At 45.5% G+C, this 17,183-nt stretch overlaps 1 protein-coding gene across 3 annotated transcripts in view; it reads right to left on the minus strand.

Moving 5' to 3' along the window:
- The window catches only part of LOC139565790 (cadherin EGF LAG seven-pass G-type receptor 1-like), a 128,141-nt gene that overhangs the window by 59,995 nt on the left and 50,963 nt on the right, over positions 1–17,183 (minus strand). For all 3 annotated transcript variants that reach the window (XM_071386357.1, XM_071386356.1, XM_071386358.1), the window contains exons 2-7: positions 11,915–12,083; positions 11,511–11,691; positions 10,892–11,180; positions 9,025–9,247; positions 5,625–5,740; positions 345–433 (exon numbers count right to left, since the gene is read on the minus strand). In XM_071386357.1, the coding sequence (XP_071242458.1) occupies positions 345–433; positions 5,625–5,740; positions 9,025–9,247; positions 10,892–11,180; positions 11,511–11,691; positions 11,915–12,083 (1,067 nt within the window). The remainder of the gene's footprint in view (positions 1–344; positions 434–5,624; positions 5,741–9,024; positions 9,248–10,891; positions 11,181–11,510; positions 11,692–11,914; positions 12,084–17,183) is intronic.

Raw genomic sequence — 17,183 nt, forward strand, 5'->3', positions numbered from 1 at the left:
AGAAAGAGCGTGGGAAAACCACAGTTTCCCTCTGGCTTGAACAGTTGACATGTAATATAATTCTGATTAACTCTTGACACACACACGACTCATAAGATCTTAATGATATAATCGTGATCTGGTACTTAAATGGAGTCACACTTTATTTCAATAATCCATAATAAAGGTGGTCAAAATATCGACAGACTATCAACTAAGGTTATCTGAGTAGGTGAACTTGACAGGTATGCAGACTTCTCCATTGGGGTGTCCATTATATTTCCGTCTTCAACATATGTTTCTATGTAGAGCAACAAACAAGCCAGACGAGACAGCGAGATAAACAAGGTGTAGCGGTGTTTTACCTTGTTGTAGTAGTGCAGCTGGACAGAGTGCCACTGGCTGTCACTGACCCCTCCGGGAACAAAGGGATGGACCACGGTCTTAGTCTCTCCTGGAGGAGGGTGAGAAAGTGATGGGGAGAGAGGGAGAGAGGGAAAGAGGGAAAGAGGGAGAGAGGGAGAGAGGGAGAGAGGGAGAGAGGGAGAGAGGGAGAAAGGGAAAGAGGGAAAGAGGGAAAGAGGGAGAGGGAGAGAGGGAGAGAGGGAGAGAGAGAAAGAGAGAGAGAGAGAAAGAGGGAAAGAGGGAGAGAGGGAAAGATAGGAAAGACAAGAGAGATGAAAAGAGGTTGTGGTTAATTCAAAACCATATTGTCTGTTGAATGTACATAACCCTGTATGCCAGACCTGTAAGCTCTACTTTAATGTCAACGAATATATGCTTTACAACATGTACGTCAAAGTTAAAATCAACGTCAGGAGACCCATTTCTCTCACATGAAACTCCAACATCGAGAAATAAAAACACAGCCAGACAGCTCACACAGTCATCATAAATCACACTCACTGTAAGAACACCAGGGTTTTCCGACCATATCAATGGTTCTCGTTCACAACGTCTGCAGAGCAACAATCACACCAGATTTACCCAGGGCTTTACTGACTGTTTACCAAGGGCAGGAGTCTCTCAGGAAGAATTTACCCACCAACTCAGTCAACAGTAACGCAACACTGTAGCTGTGTTACACAGAGTCATTAGTCACGGTGTTTAGTGTGTCTTTATCAGGAAAAACTCAATGACTTCTGCAGTCCCACGTTGCCTTCTCTTGTCGAGTGTGTGGTATCAACTCCGGGGTCTCTCTAGACATTGGCAGTGAGACACACTCAGCGCAGTGGCTTCAACAACAAGAGCTGTGTTTGTTTCCGTGCATACAGTTGAAGTCGGAAGTTTACATATACATTTAAACTCAGTTTTTCACAATTCCTGACATTTAATTCTAGTGAAAATTCCCTGTCTTAGGTCAGTTAAAATCACCACTTTATTTTAAGAATGTGAAATGTCAGAATAATAGTAGAGAGAGGGATTTATTTCAGCTTTTATTTCTTCCATCACATTCGCAGTGGGTAAAAAATTGTATTTGGTAGCATTGCCTTTAAATGGATTAACTTGGGTAAAACGTTTTGAGTAGCCTTCCACAAGCCTCCCACAATAAGTTGGGTGAATTTTGTTCCATTCCTCCTGACAGAGCTGGTGTAACTAAGTAAGGTTTGTAGGCCTCCTTGCTCGCACACGCTTTTTCAGTTCTGCCCACAAATGTTCTATAGGATTGTGGTCAGGGCTTTATGATGGCCACTCCAATACCTTGACTTTGTGGTCCTTAAGCCATTTTGCCACAACTTTGGAAGTATGCTTGGGGTTATTGTCCATTTGGAAGACCCATTTGCGACCAAGCTTTAACTTCCTGACTGATGTCTTGAGATGCTTCAATATATCCACATAATTTTCCTCCCTCATGATGCCATCTATTTTGTGAAGTGCACCAGTCCCTCCTGCAGCAAAGCACCCCCACAACATGATGCTGCCACCCCTGTGCTTCACGGTTGGGATGTTGTTCTTTGGCTTGCAAGCCTCCCCCTTTTTCCTCCAAACATAACGATGGTCATTATGGCCAAACAGTTCTATTTATGTTTCATCAGACCAGAGGACATTTCTCCAAAAAGTACAATCTTGTCCCCATGTGCAGTTGCAAACCGTTGTCTGGCTTTAGTATGGCGGTTTTGGAGCAGTGGCTTCTTCCTTGCTGAGCGGCCTTTCAGGTTATGTCGATACAAAACTCGCTTTGACTATGGATATTGATACTTTTGTACCTGTTTCCTCAAGCATCGTCACAAGGTCCTTTGCTGTTGTTCTGGGCTTGATTTGCTCTTTTTGCACCAAAGTATGTTCATCTCTAGGAGACAGAATGCATCTCTTTCCTGAGCGATATGACGGCTGCGTGGTCCCATGGTGTTTAAACTTGCGTACTACAGATGAACGTGGTACCTTCCAGCGTTTGGAAATTCCTCCCAAGGATGAACCAGACTTGTGGAGGTCTACAATTTTCTTCTGAGCTCTTGGCTGATTTCTTTGGATTTTCCCATGATGTCAAGCAAAGAGGCACTCAGTTTGAAGGTAGGCCTTGAAATACATCCACAGGTACACCTCCAATTGACTCAAATTATGTCAATTAGCCTATCAGAAGTTTCAAAGCCTTGACAACATTTTCTGTAATTTTCCAAGCTGTTTAAAGGCATAGTCAACTTAGTGTATGTAAACTTCTGACCCACTGGAATTGTGATACAGTGAATTATAAGTGAAATAATCTGTCTGTAAACAACTGTTGGAAAAATGACTTGTGTCATGCACAAAGTGTTCCTATTTTGTTGCCTTACAACCTGGAATTAAAATAGATTTTTTGGGGGTTTGTATCATTTAATTTACACAACATGCCTACCACTTTGAAAATGCAAAATATGTTTTATTGTGAAACAAACAAGAAATAACACAAATAAACAGAAAACTTGAGCGTGCAATTTTCTTCTGAGCTCTTGGCTGATTTCTTTGGATTTTCCCATGATGTCAAGCAAAGAGGCACTCAGTTTGAAGGTAGGCCTTGAAATACATCCACAGGTACACCTCCAATTGACTCAAATTATGTCAATTAGCCTATCAGAAGTTTCAAAGCCTTGACAACATTTTCTGTAATTTTCCAAGCTGTTTAAAGGCATAGTCAACTTAGTGTATGTAAACTTCTGACCCACTGGAATTGTGATACAGTGAATTATAAGTGAAATAATCTGTCTGTAAACAACTGTTGGAAAAATGACTTGTGTCATGCACAAAGTGTTCCTATTTTGTTGCCTTACAACCTGGAATTAAAATAGATTTTTTGGGGGTTTGTATCATTTAATTTACACAACATGCCTACCACTTTGAAGATGCAAAATATGTTTTCTTGTGAAACAAACAAGAAATAACACAAATAAACAGAAAACTTGAGCGTGCATTACTAGTCCCCCCCCCCCCCCCAAAGTCAGTACTTTGTAGATCCACCTTTTGCAGCAATTACAGCTGCAAGTCTCTTGGGGTATGTCTCTATAAGCTTGGCACATCTAGCCACTGGGAATTTTGCCCATTCTTCAAGGCAAAACTGCTCCAGCACCTTCAAGTTGGATGGGTTCCGCAATCTTTAAGTCATACCACAGATTTTCAATTGGATTGAGGTCTGTGCTTTGACTAGGCCATTCCAAGACTAGGCCATTCCAAGACGTTTAAATGTTTCCCCTTAAACCACTAGTGTTTCTTTAGCAGTATAATTGGGGACATTGTCCTGCTGAAAGGTGAATCTCCGTCCCAGTCTCAAATCTCTGGAAGACTGAAACAGGTTTCCCTCAAAAATGTCCCTGTATTTAGCACCATCCAGCATTCCTTCAATTCTGACCAGTTTCCCAGTCCCTGCCGATGAAAAACATCCCCACAGCATGATGCTACCACCACCATGCTTCACTGTGGGGATGGTATTCTCAGGGTGATGAGAGGTGTTGGGTTTGTGCCAGACATAGTGTTTTCCTTGACGGACAAAAAGCTAAATTATAGTCTAATCTGACTAGAGTAGCTTCGTTCATATGTTTGGGGAGTTTCCCACATGCCTTTTGGCGAACACCAAGCGTGTTTGCTTATTTTTTTCTTTAAGCAATTGCTTTTTTCTGGCCACTCTTCCGTAAAGCCAAGCTCTGTGGAGTGTACGGCTTAAAGTGGTCCTATGGACAGATACTTTGCAGCTCCTACAGAGTTCTCTTATTATTTATTTTTAATTCACCTTTATTTAACCAGGTAAGCTAGTTGAGAACAAGTTCTCATTTACAACTGCGACCTGGCCAAGATAAAGCATAGCAGTGTGAACAGACAACAACACAGAGTTACACATGGAGTAAACAATAAACAAGTCAATAACACAGTAGGAAAAAAACAAAATGAGTCTATATACATTGTGTGCAAAAGGCATGAGGTAGGCAATAAATAGGCCATAGGAGCGAATAATTACAATTTATCAGATTAACACTGGAGTGATAAATCATCAGATGATCATGAGCAAGTAGAGATACTGGTGTGCAAAAGAGCAGAAAAGTAAATAAATAAAAACAGTAAGGGGATGAGGTAGGTAAATTGGGTGGGCTGTTTACAGATGGACTATGTACAGCTGCAGCGATCGGTTAGCTGCTCAGATAGCAACTTTGGTCTCTTTGCTGCCTCTCTGAATAATCCCCTCCTTGCCTGGTCCGTGAGTTTTGGTGGGCGGCCCTCTCTTGGCAGGTTTGCTGTGGGGCCATATTCTTTCCATTTTTTAATAATGGATTTAATGGTGTACGGTGGGATGTTCAAAGTTTCGTATATATTTTTTTATAATCCAACCCTGATCTGTACTTCTCCAGAACTTTGTCAGTGACCTGTTTGGAGAGCTCCTTGATCTTCATGGTGCTGCTTGCTTGGTGGTTCCCATTGCTTAGTGGTGTTGCAGACTCTGGGGCCTTTTGGAACAGGTGTGTGTATACTGAGATCATGTGACACTTAGATTGCACACAGGTGGACTTTATTTAACTAATTATGTGACTTCTGAAGGTAATTGGTTGCACCAGATCTTATTTAGCGGCTTCATAGCAAAGGGGGTGAATACATTTGCACGCATCACTTTTCCGTTTTTAACTTTTTAGAATTTTTTTAATAAGTTATTTTTTCCATTTCACTTCACCAATTTGGACTATTTTGTGTTTGTCCATTACATGAAATCCAAATAAAAATCTATTTAAATTACAGGTTGTAATGCAACAAAATAGTAAAAAGGCCAAGGGGATGAATACTTTTGCAAGGCACTGTAGGTCTTTATGGCTCGTTAAGTGTCTATACTGTCATGAATCAGTCTGCTCAGGCTCTGTCAGGGGGAAGCAGCTGCTCTCTGACCACAGTAAAACACTCAGCCCTTTCACACAGCCAAAGCCAATGCATCTCTAGGTGTAACTGCACAGCAGCATAGCCAGACAATGGAGAGGATGAAATCCTGTAACTGTTTGTTTCACACTGGTCACAGAGTGCAGCTGATAAGAGTATTTACCAAGTGGTTTGTGAAAGCCACATTAATGATTTCCTTACAGCGGAGTTGATTAATCAAGCTATCAGCTAGTGTTGATACAAGCAACTTGTAAGTCATTTTCCAGCTCTTTGTGTGAGCACGATTATTTGCACTGTGGACACACACTGCGCCCTCTCACCTGCAGAGAAGGTGAGTTGGATCTGTTCCTCGATAATCTCCAAGGCGATAAAGTCGTGTTTCTCGTTAAATCTCCCATTGTACAGCAGCAGGGCATTCCTCTCTCTGGTGGCAAACCTGGGGACAAGATGGACACAGGGTCAACCTTCTATTGTCAAACCCCACATTTGGTGCCAAAATGGCACCCATTCAAATCCTATGTCTCAAACATAGTTAGCCAAACCTTTGTTTTGTGAACAATTATTCATTAGGTTTTTACAGTATGTGGCATAGTTAGACAAACTCTGTCACAGAGTCTGTGTATCTAACCCAAACTGCTAGATAAGATACACTATATATACAAAAGTATGTGGACACCCCTTCAAATTAGTGGATTCGGCCATTTCAGCTTCACCCGTTGCCGACAGGTGTATAAAATCAAGCACACAGCCATGCAATCTCCATAGACAAACATTGGCAGTAGAATGGCCCGTACTGAAGAGCTCAGTGACTTTCAACGCGGCACCGTCATAGGATGCCACCTTTCCAACAAGTCAGTTTGTCAAATTGCTGCCCTGCTAGAGCTGCCCCAGTCAACTTTAAGTGCTATAACTGTGAAGTGGAAACGTCTAGGAGCAACAATGGCTCAGCCGCGAAGTGGTAGGCCACACAAGCTCACCGAACTGGACTGCCGAGTCGGCACAAGAACTGTTCGTCGGGAGCTTCATGAAATGCTGTTCATGGCCGAGCAGCTGCACACAAGCCTAAGATCACCATGCGCAATGCCAAGCGTCGGCTGGAGTGGTGTAAAGCTCACAGAACGGGACCGGTGAGTGCTGAAGCACGTGCCGCGTAATAATCGACTGTCCTTGGTTGCAACACTGTCTCTGGAAGCAACTTCAGTACAAGAACCGTTTGTCGGGAGCTTCATGAAATGGGTTCCCATGGCCTCAACCCCATCAAACACCTTTGAGATGAATTTGAAAGCCTACTGCGAGCCAGGCCTAATTGCCCAACATCTGTGCCCGACCTCACAAATAACCTTGTGGCTGAATGGAAGCAAGTCCCGGCAGAAATGTTCCAACATCTAGTGAAAAGCCTTCCCAGAAAATCTGTTATAGCAGCAAAGGGGGGACCAAATACATATTAATGCCCATGATTTTGAAATGAGATGTTCGACCAGCAGGTGTCCACATACTTTGGGTCATGTAGTGTATATGAGAGGTGGGATTTGGGGTTGGAGAGGTGTAAGGGAGGAGTGAGAAACTCCTGAGGAAGAAAAGAGGAAGAGAGACTTGAAGGACAATAAGAACGTGTTCGTAAGACCAGTGGTCTAGAGTCAGGAAGGAGGAAGTAGATGCCGTGCCCTGGTGGCCCGTCTCCCTGTTAAATCCTGCCCCTGCCATTCATCCCCCTTGGTATTTTTCATATTTTGTTGCATTACAACCTGTAATTTCAATGAATTTTTATTTGGATTTCATGTAATGGACATGAACAAAACAGTCCAAATCGGTGAAGTGAAATGAAAAAATTACTTGTTTCAAAAAAGTCAACAAAAAAAAAAAAATGGAAAAGTGGTGCGTTCATATGTATTCACCCCCTTTGCTATGAAGCCCCTAAATGGGACCTGGTGCAACCAATTGCCTTCAGAAGTCACATAATAAAGTCCACCTGTGTGCAATCTAAGTGTCATGTCACATGATCTCAGTATATATACACCTGTTCTGAAAGGCCCCAGAGTCTGCAACACCACTAACCAAGGTGCACCACCAAGCAAGTGGCACCATGAAGACCAAGGAGCTCTCCAAACACGTCAGGGACAAAGTTGTGAAGAAGTACAGATCAGGGTTGGGTTATAAAAAAATATCTGAAACTTTAAACATCCCACGGAGCACCATTAAATCCAGTATTAAGCAATTGAAAGATTATGGCACCACAACAAACCTGCCAAGAGAGGGCCGCCCACCAAAACTCACGGACCAGGCAAGGAGGGGATTAATCAGAGTGGCAACAAAGAGACCAAAGATAACTCTGTAGGAGCTGCAAAGCTCCACAGCAGAGATTGGAGTATCTGTCCATAGGACCACTTTAAACCGTACACTCCACAGAGCTTGGCTTTACGGAAGAGTAGCCAGAAAAAAGCAATTGCTTAAAGAAAAAAATAAGCAAAGAATGGGAAGAATGGGCAAAAATCCCAGTGGCTAGATCTGCCAAGTTTATAGGGTCATACCCCAAGAGACTTGCAGCTGTAATTGCTGCGAAAGGTGGCTCTACAAAGTATTGACTTTAGGGGGGGATGAATAGTTTTGCACGATCAAGTTTTCAGTTTTTTTTTGTCTTATTTCTTGTCTGTTTCACAATAAAACATACTTTGCATCTTCAAAGTGGTAGGCATGTTGTGTAAATGAAATGATACAAACTCCCCAAAAATCTATTTTAATTCCAGGTTGTAATGCAACAAAATAGGAAAAATGCCAAGGGGGGTGAATACTTTCGCACGCCACTGTATGTGTGTGTGTGTCTGCCTGCATGTGTGCTACGAGGGGCACAGAGGGCACAAGAGTCAGACACCAGATGCCAGCAGGGCAGTGGGAGGTGCGGAGGGGGGCAGGGGGGCAGGAAGACACAGCCGATAAAAGAAAACAGTGATAACAGCACCTCATCACAGGACTCTTCCTGTTTTCACCCTGTTCTGCCGCTTCTCACCGACACACACTCTGCTTTTCACATCAGCCCACTTTTATGATCCTCACCCCACCTCGAACTTCAAATGGAACGAGCAACAGATCTGACACACTATTGTGCAAGTGCACTAGTTTTGATCAGTGCCACATAGGGCCAACCACATAGAATGTAGTTTACTATATTTATGGGCCGTTTGAGAGACAAAGAACTTGATCTGCATTCCCAGTTCTGTGTTCCTGCCTCGACTATGAAAGGTGTTATAGATCATTTTCCTCTACGGCTGTTTCAACAGATAAGAGCGTGAACACACACACACACACACACACCCTCATGTGTTTAATGTAAGCGTTTTTTCTGTGAGCTACGACACAATAAAGATGTCTCTACATGCCCCACTGAACTGGTATACTGAACTGAGCGAAGTGTGTGTTCGTTTGTGCAACCCTCCCTGTACCCAAATGACCGTTTACTACACACACGCAAACATGCACAGCAGACATGTCGCTCTGTTAACACATGATCAACGGAAACAGGATGCACCTGAGCTCAATTTCGAGTCTCATGTATTTATTGTGTGTAAATTGCTGAGGTTTGCTATTTATGGAATCCATTTTAGAATAAGGCTGTAACGTAGCAAAATGTGGAAAAAGTCAAGGGGTCTGAACACTTTCCAAAGGCACTGTAGATGGGGAGAGATACAGAGAGGGAGAGGGAGTAGATGGTTTCCAAGTACTCACATGAATGAGACAGTAAAGTGGAACCTCTGTCGTAGTCCTCTGAAGGTGATGAAGGATTGACCAGGGAAAGACCTGGTGGTCATCTCACAGTAAGGCTTCTCGTACTCTCCCGGGGGACACTGGCACATGAACCCCCCCACCAGCAGGTCCACACATTTCCCCCCATTCTTACACACCCCCGGGACACACCGCCCCGACCGGGCGTTCACCTCACAGTGCTCACCTGGGGAGAAAGGGGAGGAGGGAGAGAGTGATATACCCACCTGGTCAGACACACAAAAAGTCAGATTCATAGACTGCATTCCCATTTCCCATTTCTGAGAGACAGAAGACACTGAACAGACGTCACTGTTTCTATATTGCTCTGCTGAATGGTTCTCATGGAGAATCTAATAATAATAATAATAATTGTCACATACACCAGATAGGTGCTGTGAAATGTGTTGTTTTACAGGGTCAGCCATTGTAGTACGGCGCCCCAGGAGGAAATTAGGGTTACAGACACTAACTACTGGTCTGGACATCACCACCACAGACACATGGCTCAGTTTCCCACTGACAGACTGTCTGTCTATGAGACCACAGGAAACTGGCTGACTGGCTCAAGTTTGCAGGCCATCTTCGAGTCCATCAGTTTCCTTATCTAAGATGGCAGCCAACCATCGCCGTCAACTCCAGCTCCAGTGTTGTGTCAATCATCATCCCGCCAAGATCTGTCTAGGAGGGGAGGGGAACAGCCAGGTATGCGTGGGATGGGGGGGGGCGCAGGACCATGTCTGGACCCTGGTAATGGCTCTTCTCTCTGTGGTATAATCCATTTTCCGAGGAGAATTAGGAGGATCTGTTTCCCTATAATGCGGGAATAATGTGGAAACCCAAGACGGACACAGTAGGCCCCGCTGTCATCGGCCACATAATGGCTCCTAACTAGCTGAGGTCGAACTGTGACCTTCAAAGACTAGACCCCCCATTGGAGGAGAGGAAGGGTGGAGTGTGGTATAATGAGGTAATTACAGCTGATAAGGAAGTGAAGGAGGGAAAGAGAGGAAAGGAGTGGTGGGGTTGTCATTATATTCTACCGGGCCCCATTGTAGGGACAGAGAGATGTGGTATCACTATCAGATGAAAGCTCCCGTTCAGTTGACCTCCTGGGGCTCCCGAGTGGCGCAGCGGTCTAAGGCACTGCATCTCAGTGCTACAGACCCTGGTTCGATTCCAGGCTGTATCCCAACTGGCTGTGATTGGGAGTCCCATAGGGCGGCGCACAATTGGCCCAGCGTAGTCCGGGTTAGGGTTTGGCCGGGGTATGCCGTCATTGGCTTGCCGTCTTAACTGACTTGCCTAGTTAAATAAAGGTTAAATAAAATAAATAAATAAAAACCCGCAAACTCCATGAAAACGTCCTGTGTGCATCCGATAGCTCCGACCCTCGACCATCACTCAGACACAAAGACAGAGTGACAGGAGTAGGGAGTAGGGCCTACTATAGAGTGTACCTGGGGCTGCCAGCTAGACAGCATTCCAGCCTCATCTCAAACATAAATCACATTGAGACAGACCATTTAGTAAAGGGGCCATAGTAAAGGTGCCATCAACACCAGAGTTGATCTGCAGCCAAGATGACTGCCATGAAATGCGTGCATCGCCCAAACTGGAAGCTACACTCTGATGGCTGGGGTGACTTACATACAATTTAAATCTCTTAAAGACCTAGGAAAGTATTAGCCTGGTCCCAGAACCTTTTGTGCTACGTTGCCAACTACTATGGCCATCTTCGCACCATTTGCAAGACAGCACAACAGGTCAGGGAACAGGCTAGTAAAGGATAATACAGTACACAAACAACTCCTTGAGTGGAGCCACTCACCAGTGAAGTCTTCCTGACACTCGCACGTATAGCCTCCTTCTCGGCTGCGACACTTCCCGTTGTTCCTGCAGGGTCCCGAGTAGCAGAGGTCTATCTCCGTCTCGCAGTAGTCCCCGGTGAAGCCTGCAGGACAGCGGCAGCGCAGACCGTTGACGGGGTGGATGGGCCGGAACAGCACCGTGTCGGAGGAGATGAAGGGCGGGGAGCTGTCGAACTTCAGCACGGACACACACTTCATATAGTTCTCACACGGCTCCCTCAGGCAGATGTTGTCGTCGAAGGGAAGCACCTGGAACGGATACAATTTATTAGGAACGTGCTCAAATCCAGAAAATGAAACGGGCAACAGAGATCGCTGGTTTTCGGTCCTTCCTTCGAATCAGCGGCCGACTTAGATCGGGAAAACCTGAGTCGTGTTCATTACGGCACACCGTAGCAGAACTTTTCAAAACAACAACAAACATTTATTAATGGACAAGTTCAGATAGTGCCTCCCAGTTTCTGATCATTTTCTTCAATTTGGTGCCAACTGAACATGACCCGGTTGTACAGGAGTGGCTATGGGGTAGGCAGGGGTCAATTTGGGATTCATTCAAAGAACCTGTTGTGAGTAAGTTACCTGTTGTGATGATATTAGTCGAAGCAGGGTGCGGTTCAGATAGATCTGCTCCTGCAGCTCCTCGGAGGGGAAGTACCTCCCTGGGTGACCCCCTGGCTGCAGTGCCGAGAAGGTCACGTTGAGGATGGCGCCGCGGACGTCTGTGTCGTTCTGAATGTTGAACACGAAGACGGCCTGGCGGCTGGTGGAGAGTAGAGAATCTTACGATCATACGGAGCAGAAGTAGCAGCAACAGAATGCTACATGGACCTCCGTGGAGTAGAATCTAACACTTTAATAACTTTCCCCCAAAAAAATTCCCAGGTTAGACAGAAATCCCGGTCCCGAGGGTTATTATTCCCTCCTGATACTGAGAATCTTCCAACCAGGTTTTCTGGGACCGTAAGAAGGAGCAGACAAATTACCTGGTGGAGAGCACGGCTGCCACACCCTCCAGGAAGAGGGACAGCAGAGGGGACAGGAAGCGCTCCTGAGACATGTTCTCCAGGCGCACCGTGATGCTGTTGGTCAACATGTCGTCTGTGATTATGGTGACCCGCAGGGTGCACAGAGCTGTGACCCGATGGACACCATCTGGGGAGGGGGGAGGAGAGCGAGAGGGAGGGGTTAAAATGGGTGAACTACAGAGCAGAGCAACAGTTAACAGACGGATCGGAACGACTGTACATAATTGGAGCCATGAAGCTTTGTTAAGATTTGTTAAGCATTTTGTAGAATATAGAAGGGATCCTCATCTAAGTGGATGCATTGCAGAGCAGAGTAGTAGAGTCGACCACAGTTCAACCACACTAAACACATGAAGATTGGCGTTAAACTTTGTTGAATAGTTCATGAATGAGTCCGTTTTGTTAAAACTGGCCCGATCAAAGACGTTAAATCAACTAGACAGAGTCACTGTCAGGCGTGTAATCATTTGAATGAATAACCTGTCCTGTCAATGACAGCACAATGTCAGCCTTTCCCTCCCTCTTGTCCAGAAACACACTTGAATTACCTACTGTGAATATCTCAATCCTAACGGATCCTTCTCAGAGGAGACCTAGGGCGCATCTCAACTGGCACCCTATTCCCTATATAGTGTACGACTTCAAGAGCGTGAACACCAACACTTCCCGCAAACGAGAGGCGTGTGCTGCTCACAGCGATTTCCTGACAAATATTATGTTACAGTGAGACTTGGGAAGGGCTGGCTTCTAGTGTCCCCGAGTCTCTGCCGGCGTTCTCTCTCTGTGCAGAGCTCCGCAGCTGCACTTGTTTGTCATGCCACTGTTCTCTATCTTCTACGGTAGATTGAATTAACGAGGTGTCAGTAGGTCTCGTCGTGACTCCACCTGATTCAAAGCCACTCCTAAGTAATTAAACAACTCTGATCTCATTTCAACTTGTGGAACAACTGAAAACTGCTCAGTTCTTCTGACCCATATATCATATACACTGAGTGTACAAAATCATCTTTGAATCTTGAGACAATTGGAGATATGGATTGTGTGTGTGTGTGCCGGTCAGAGGGTGAATGGGCAAGACAAAAGCTGAAGTGCCTTTGATCAGGGTGTGGTAGTAGACGCCAGACGCTACCGGTTTGTGTCAAGAACTGCAATGCTGCTGGGTTTTTCATGCTCAATAGTTTCCTGTGTGTTCCAAGAATGGTCCACCACCCAAAGGATATACAGCCAACTTGACACAACTGTGGGAAGCATTGGAGTCAACATGGACCAGCATCCCTGTGGAAAGCTTTCGACAACTTGTAGAGTCCACGAGCCCAGACGAATTGAGGCTGTTCTGCAACTCAATATTAGGAAGTTGCTCCTAACGTTTGGTATACTCCGTGTAGAGCCCATAGGCCTAGGCCCATTCGTTATAACGCTGGGTTATAGGAAGAGAGCTGACACTGCTAACTCTTCACTGATCCACACAAAGTCTACAGGGCTATTTGTTCAACACCAAGCGTACAGAGAGAGTCTACAGGGCTCTAATACTGTGGTTTCGGGGATGTAGGAGGAGAGTTGCCAACAGGTGGCTGCAGCAGTTGAAATACTGTTGAAACGTCTCTGAGTGTCTGATCGGGTTGCAGGAGTCTTGTTGAGTCAATGTGTATGCGTGCGTGAGACGGCTGAGCAGCAGGTGCCTTGTCAGTCACTCTCCCCCAAATTAGGTCATTTCTCAGGACCCCTACACCCCTCTCTAGCCCCGGCTCCCCCCCCCCCCCTTCCCGTCTCCTCTCCCTCCCCCGTCAGTGCCTCTGTTCATCAGACTGCCTCACACTGTTTATCAGACTGGGTGCTGATACCGTTGTCTCCTCACAGCCTCCACCTCCTCCTCCTCCTCTCCCTCTTCACTGAAGTGTTGCCCAGTGTGTCATCATTATCAGACAAAGAAGAGCAAGACGACCCATGTTTTCCACTCTGCTACACCCACAGTCACCACATACTTCTAGAGAAGAACACACAAAAGACCCCCCCCCCCCCCCCCATGTGGTCATACACACACACACCCAAACTCTCACACACACACACATGTTCCCTTAGTTCACCGTACAGAGACGGTGCTCTACTAACACAGAGAGTATCTGTTACACTAGACATCCGTCACAGAGTAGTCTACCCAAGTTGTCTACTCCCCACCAGCCCCCTCTGCCTGTCTGTCCAGAGCAACACAGTCAGTACACATGGTGGTCCAGAAGCTAACTGAAACACAAACACATATGCAAGCAGGGATGGTCGGACAAACGCATGCAAACGTGCACACACACACACACACACACACAATACAGGAGGCAGGTGTAAGAGGTTCCAGTCACCTGTTCAGTGTTAACATTAAGCAGCAATGCAGTAGGTCCCGACAGTAGCTGTTGGCACTCAGCTTAAGACAACAGTAGCACTCTAAACCCTTCGCTGTTGAGAGCGCAGCTCAAACCATCCCGACTGTGGGCTGAATGATGTGCTTGACAAATGTTTCATCACCTATTCGCAGGGTACTCAAAAGGCAAATCTAAGCTATTCACTCACTGAGTAAACTAACCGGGAAAAGGCCTACTTTATTGGCCATGAGGTACAAGCACACAGTCCTGACTCTCTAAGTTACTAACTACATAGATCCACTGAATGTTCCCCACACACAATGCTGAGGGAATGAGGGTTGACAACAAGCCATTAACAGGGGAGAACAAGGTTAAATACAGGGAGAGTTTTCCAGGAGTGACATATTTTTCCTGTTCCGTGGCATCCCAAGAGAAATGCTATTTATATCCCCCCCCCCCCCAGCTGTTCTATTCGGGGTCAATGAGAGGGCAACACACATACACACAGGGTGTCCCTGGGCAGATCCCTGCCAGTCATCCCAGGGCGTGTCACATTCAGACACCATGGAAACAGGAGTTCTCCGAGGGTAAATAGCACTGCAGAGGCACATGGGAGATGACAGGACCCATCCCATAGTGATATAAAACACCACACGGGACATTACAAAGATGCCGTTTCCAAGTATATCTGAGTGAGTGAAATACCCTGATGAAGGTGTACTGAGTCCGAGACGTTGGTGAAATAAGATCCACTACATTGGTTGGAAGCATCAAGATCAACAGTTGTCGTTAATACTCAGTGTGTGTTACAACTACGATATGCCAAGCATTTATGAACTAGTAATAACCATTAAGACGATATGAGACCGAGAGAGTCGTGCTAAAGTAAATAAACAAGTATATTATCCAAACAATAAAACTCACAGCGAGTCACTCATTGTTTTATTAGTCATCTCAGCCATGAGTCCAGGCAGTATACCGCCGAGCTGTAACAGTGAATGAATCATATATGTGATGATTGAATTGTGTTTATTGAATTAATAAAAATAAAGTCAACCGCAATCTGTTTTCCATAGACACAGTCAGCAACAACTCCCCAGATCTTAACCATAAGTGGGAGAAACTCAAAACTCACCTTAGTGCATCTTGTTTATGAGGCAGGAGGTGTTAACAGACTGTGAGACAGTAATAAGCATGACCCCAGCCAGTCTCTGTAGTTTATAGGCCAAGCCATCTATGATTTTATTTTTTTATTTAACCTTTATTTAACTCGGCTAAGAACAAATTCTTATTTACAATGACGGCCTACCCTGGCCAAACCTGGGACGACGCTGGGCCAATTGCGCGCCGCCCTATGGGACTCCCAATCACGGCCGGATGTGATGCAGCCTGGATTTGAACCCGGGACTGTAGTGACGCCTCTTGCACTGAGATGCAGTGCCTTAGACCGCTGCGCCACTCGGGATGGAGCTGGACACTGGGACATTCCACCAAGGTCCCCAGCTGTCACAGTGAGTGACAACAACACCCTCGTCTATATCCCTCACTGCCCCACCCACCCATTCTGCAGATCGATGACATTGCTGTCACTATCTGTCTGGTCTGTGACTGACAGAGTGTGGCCGTCACGATGGAGGGTAAAATCATTTTTCAACTCACAATTTAGGAAGCATGTTTAAACATTCGTAATGAATTGAAAAATCCTCATAGAAACAACAGGTGATTTTCAATTCAATAGACTGAATAAAAAAATGAAGCGGAGCACAACCCTGGTGACCACCCACTCTATCCAACAACAACAGCAGTGTTTTCACAGATAACGGAAGAAGCAGAGGGTGGTAAAACAAACGCCAGACGTCTCGTCTGTACGACAGTCGACAGGTTCTCCTCGCAAACCTGTCAACCCCACCCGTGTGAGACAGAGGGGGGATTCAGACCCCCCCTACGGCAGGAAGAGAGTGGTACGTTCCGCTCCTAAATCACTATGACGGGGAAAGAAGGAAAGGACAACCCCTGCATTCCACACAAAGACCAATCCTTCCCCTGCTTTGTTTTGTCTGCAGGGGAAATGTGATTATTTAAATCATTTTGACATTTACCACAGTTAAGTAGGATGGTAATACGAGGAATAGTGTTTCATCCTTGAAGAAAGCCAACAATTATAACAACAGACATACTAGACGGCAGTGTTTTTTATTTTATTTTACTGGCAACCATCTTTTATTGCGCAATAACATTTTAAAAGTTATAGCGACCAATGAAAACCAGGGAAAACTGAGCCCTATTTAGCAGGTGCTGAGAAAACACCACAAAGCGACCAACCGACCACTTTCTCTCTCCGAACACTCAAATATTTGAATCACAACAATGACTCCAAACCGACTGTACCTCGACCAATAGGTGTCTCGAGAGATATCAGCTCCCCCCCTTCCCTGTGACACACCTAACCGCCCCTGGCCTATCAGGTACAGAGCAAACCAACAGGTTGTTTGACTGTAGAGTCAATCCCACACATTCACTCACAGGTCGGCTTTCTCAACAATCTCAAGAGCGCGTAATCTCTCCCTCTCTCACGCAGACACGCACACTAACCATTGGGTTCAGGAGAAGAGTTTCTCTCACACAGTGTGAGGAAACAGACAGACTGGGACGTAGGATCACATATCAGCAGCCCACAAGACGTGCTGCCAGACATCGTGCTGTCTGTGTGTTAGTAAGAAGAACAGGGGAATTCACCCCATCTCTCGTCGTCTCTACCGTAATGACCATTACAGTATATCCTACAGACTGACAGAACGGAATGACAATCATACTAGAATCTATCCATCTATTACTCAGGAATTCAATATGCATGACACGAGATGATAGGCTAGGGA

Source organism: Salvelinus alpinus, chromosome 37 (assembly GCF_045679555.1).
Source record: "Salvelinus alpinus chromosome 37, SLU_Salpinus.1, whole genome shotgun sequence".
NCBI lineage: Eukaryota > Metazoa > Chordata > Actinopteri > Salmoniformes > Salmonidae > Salvelinus > Salvelinus alpinus.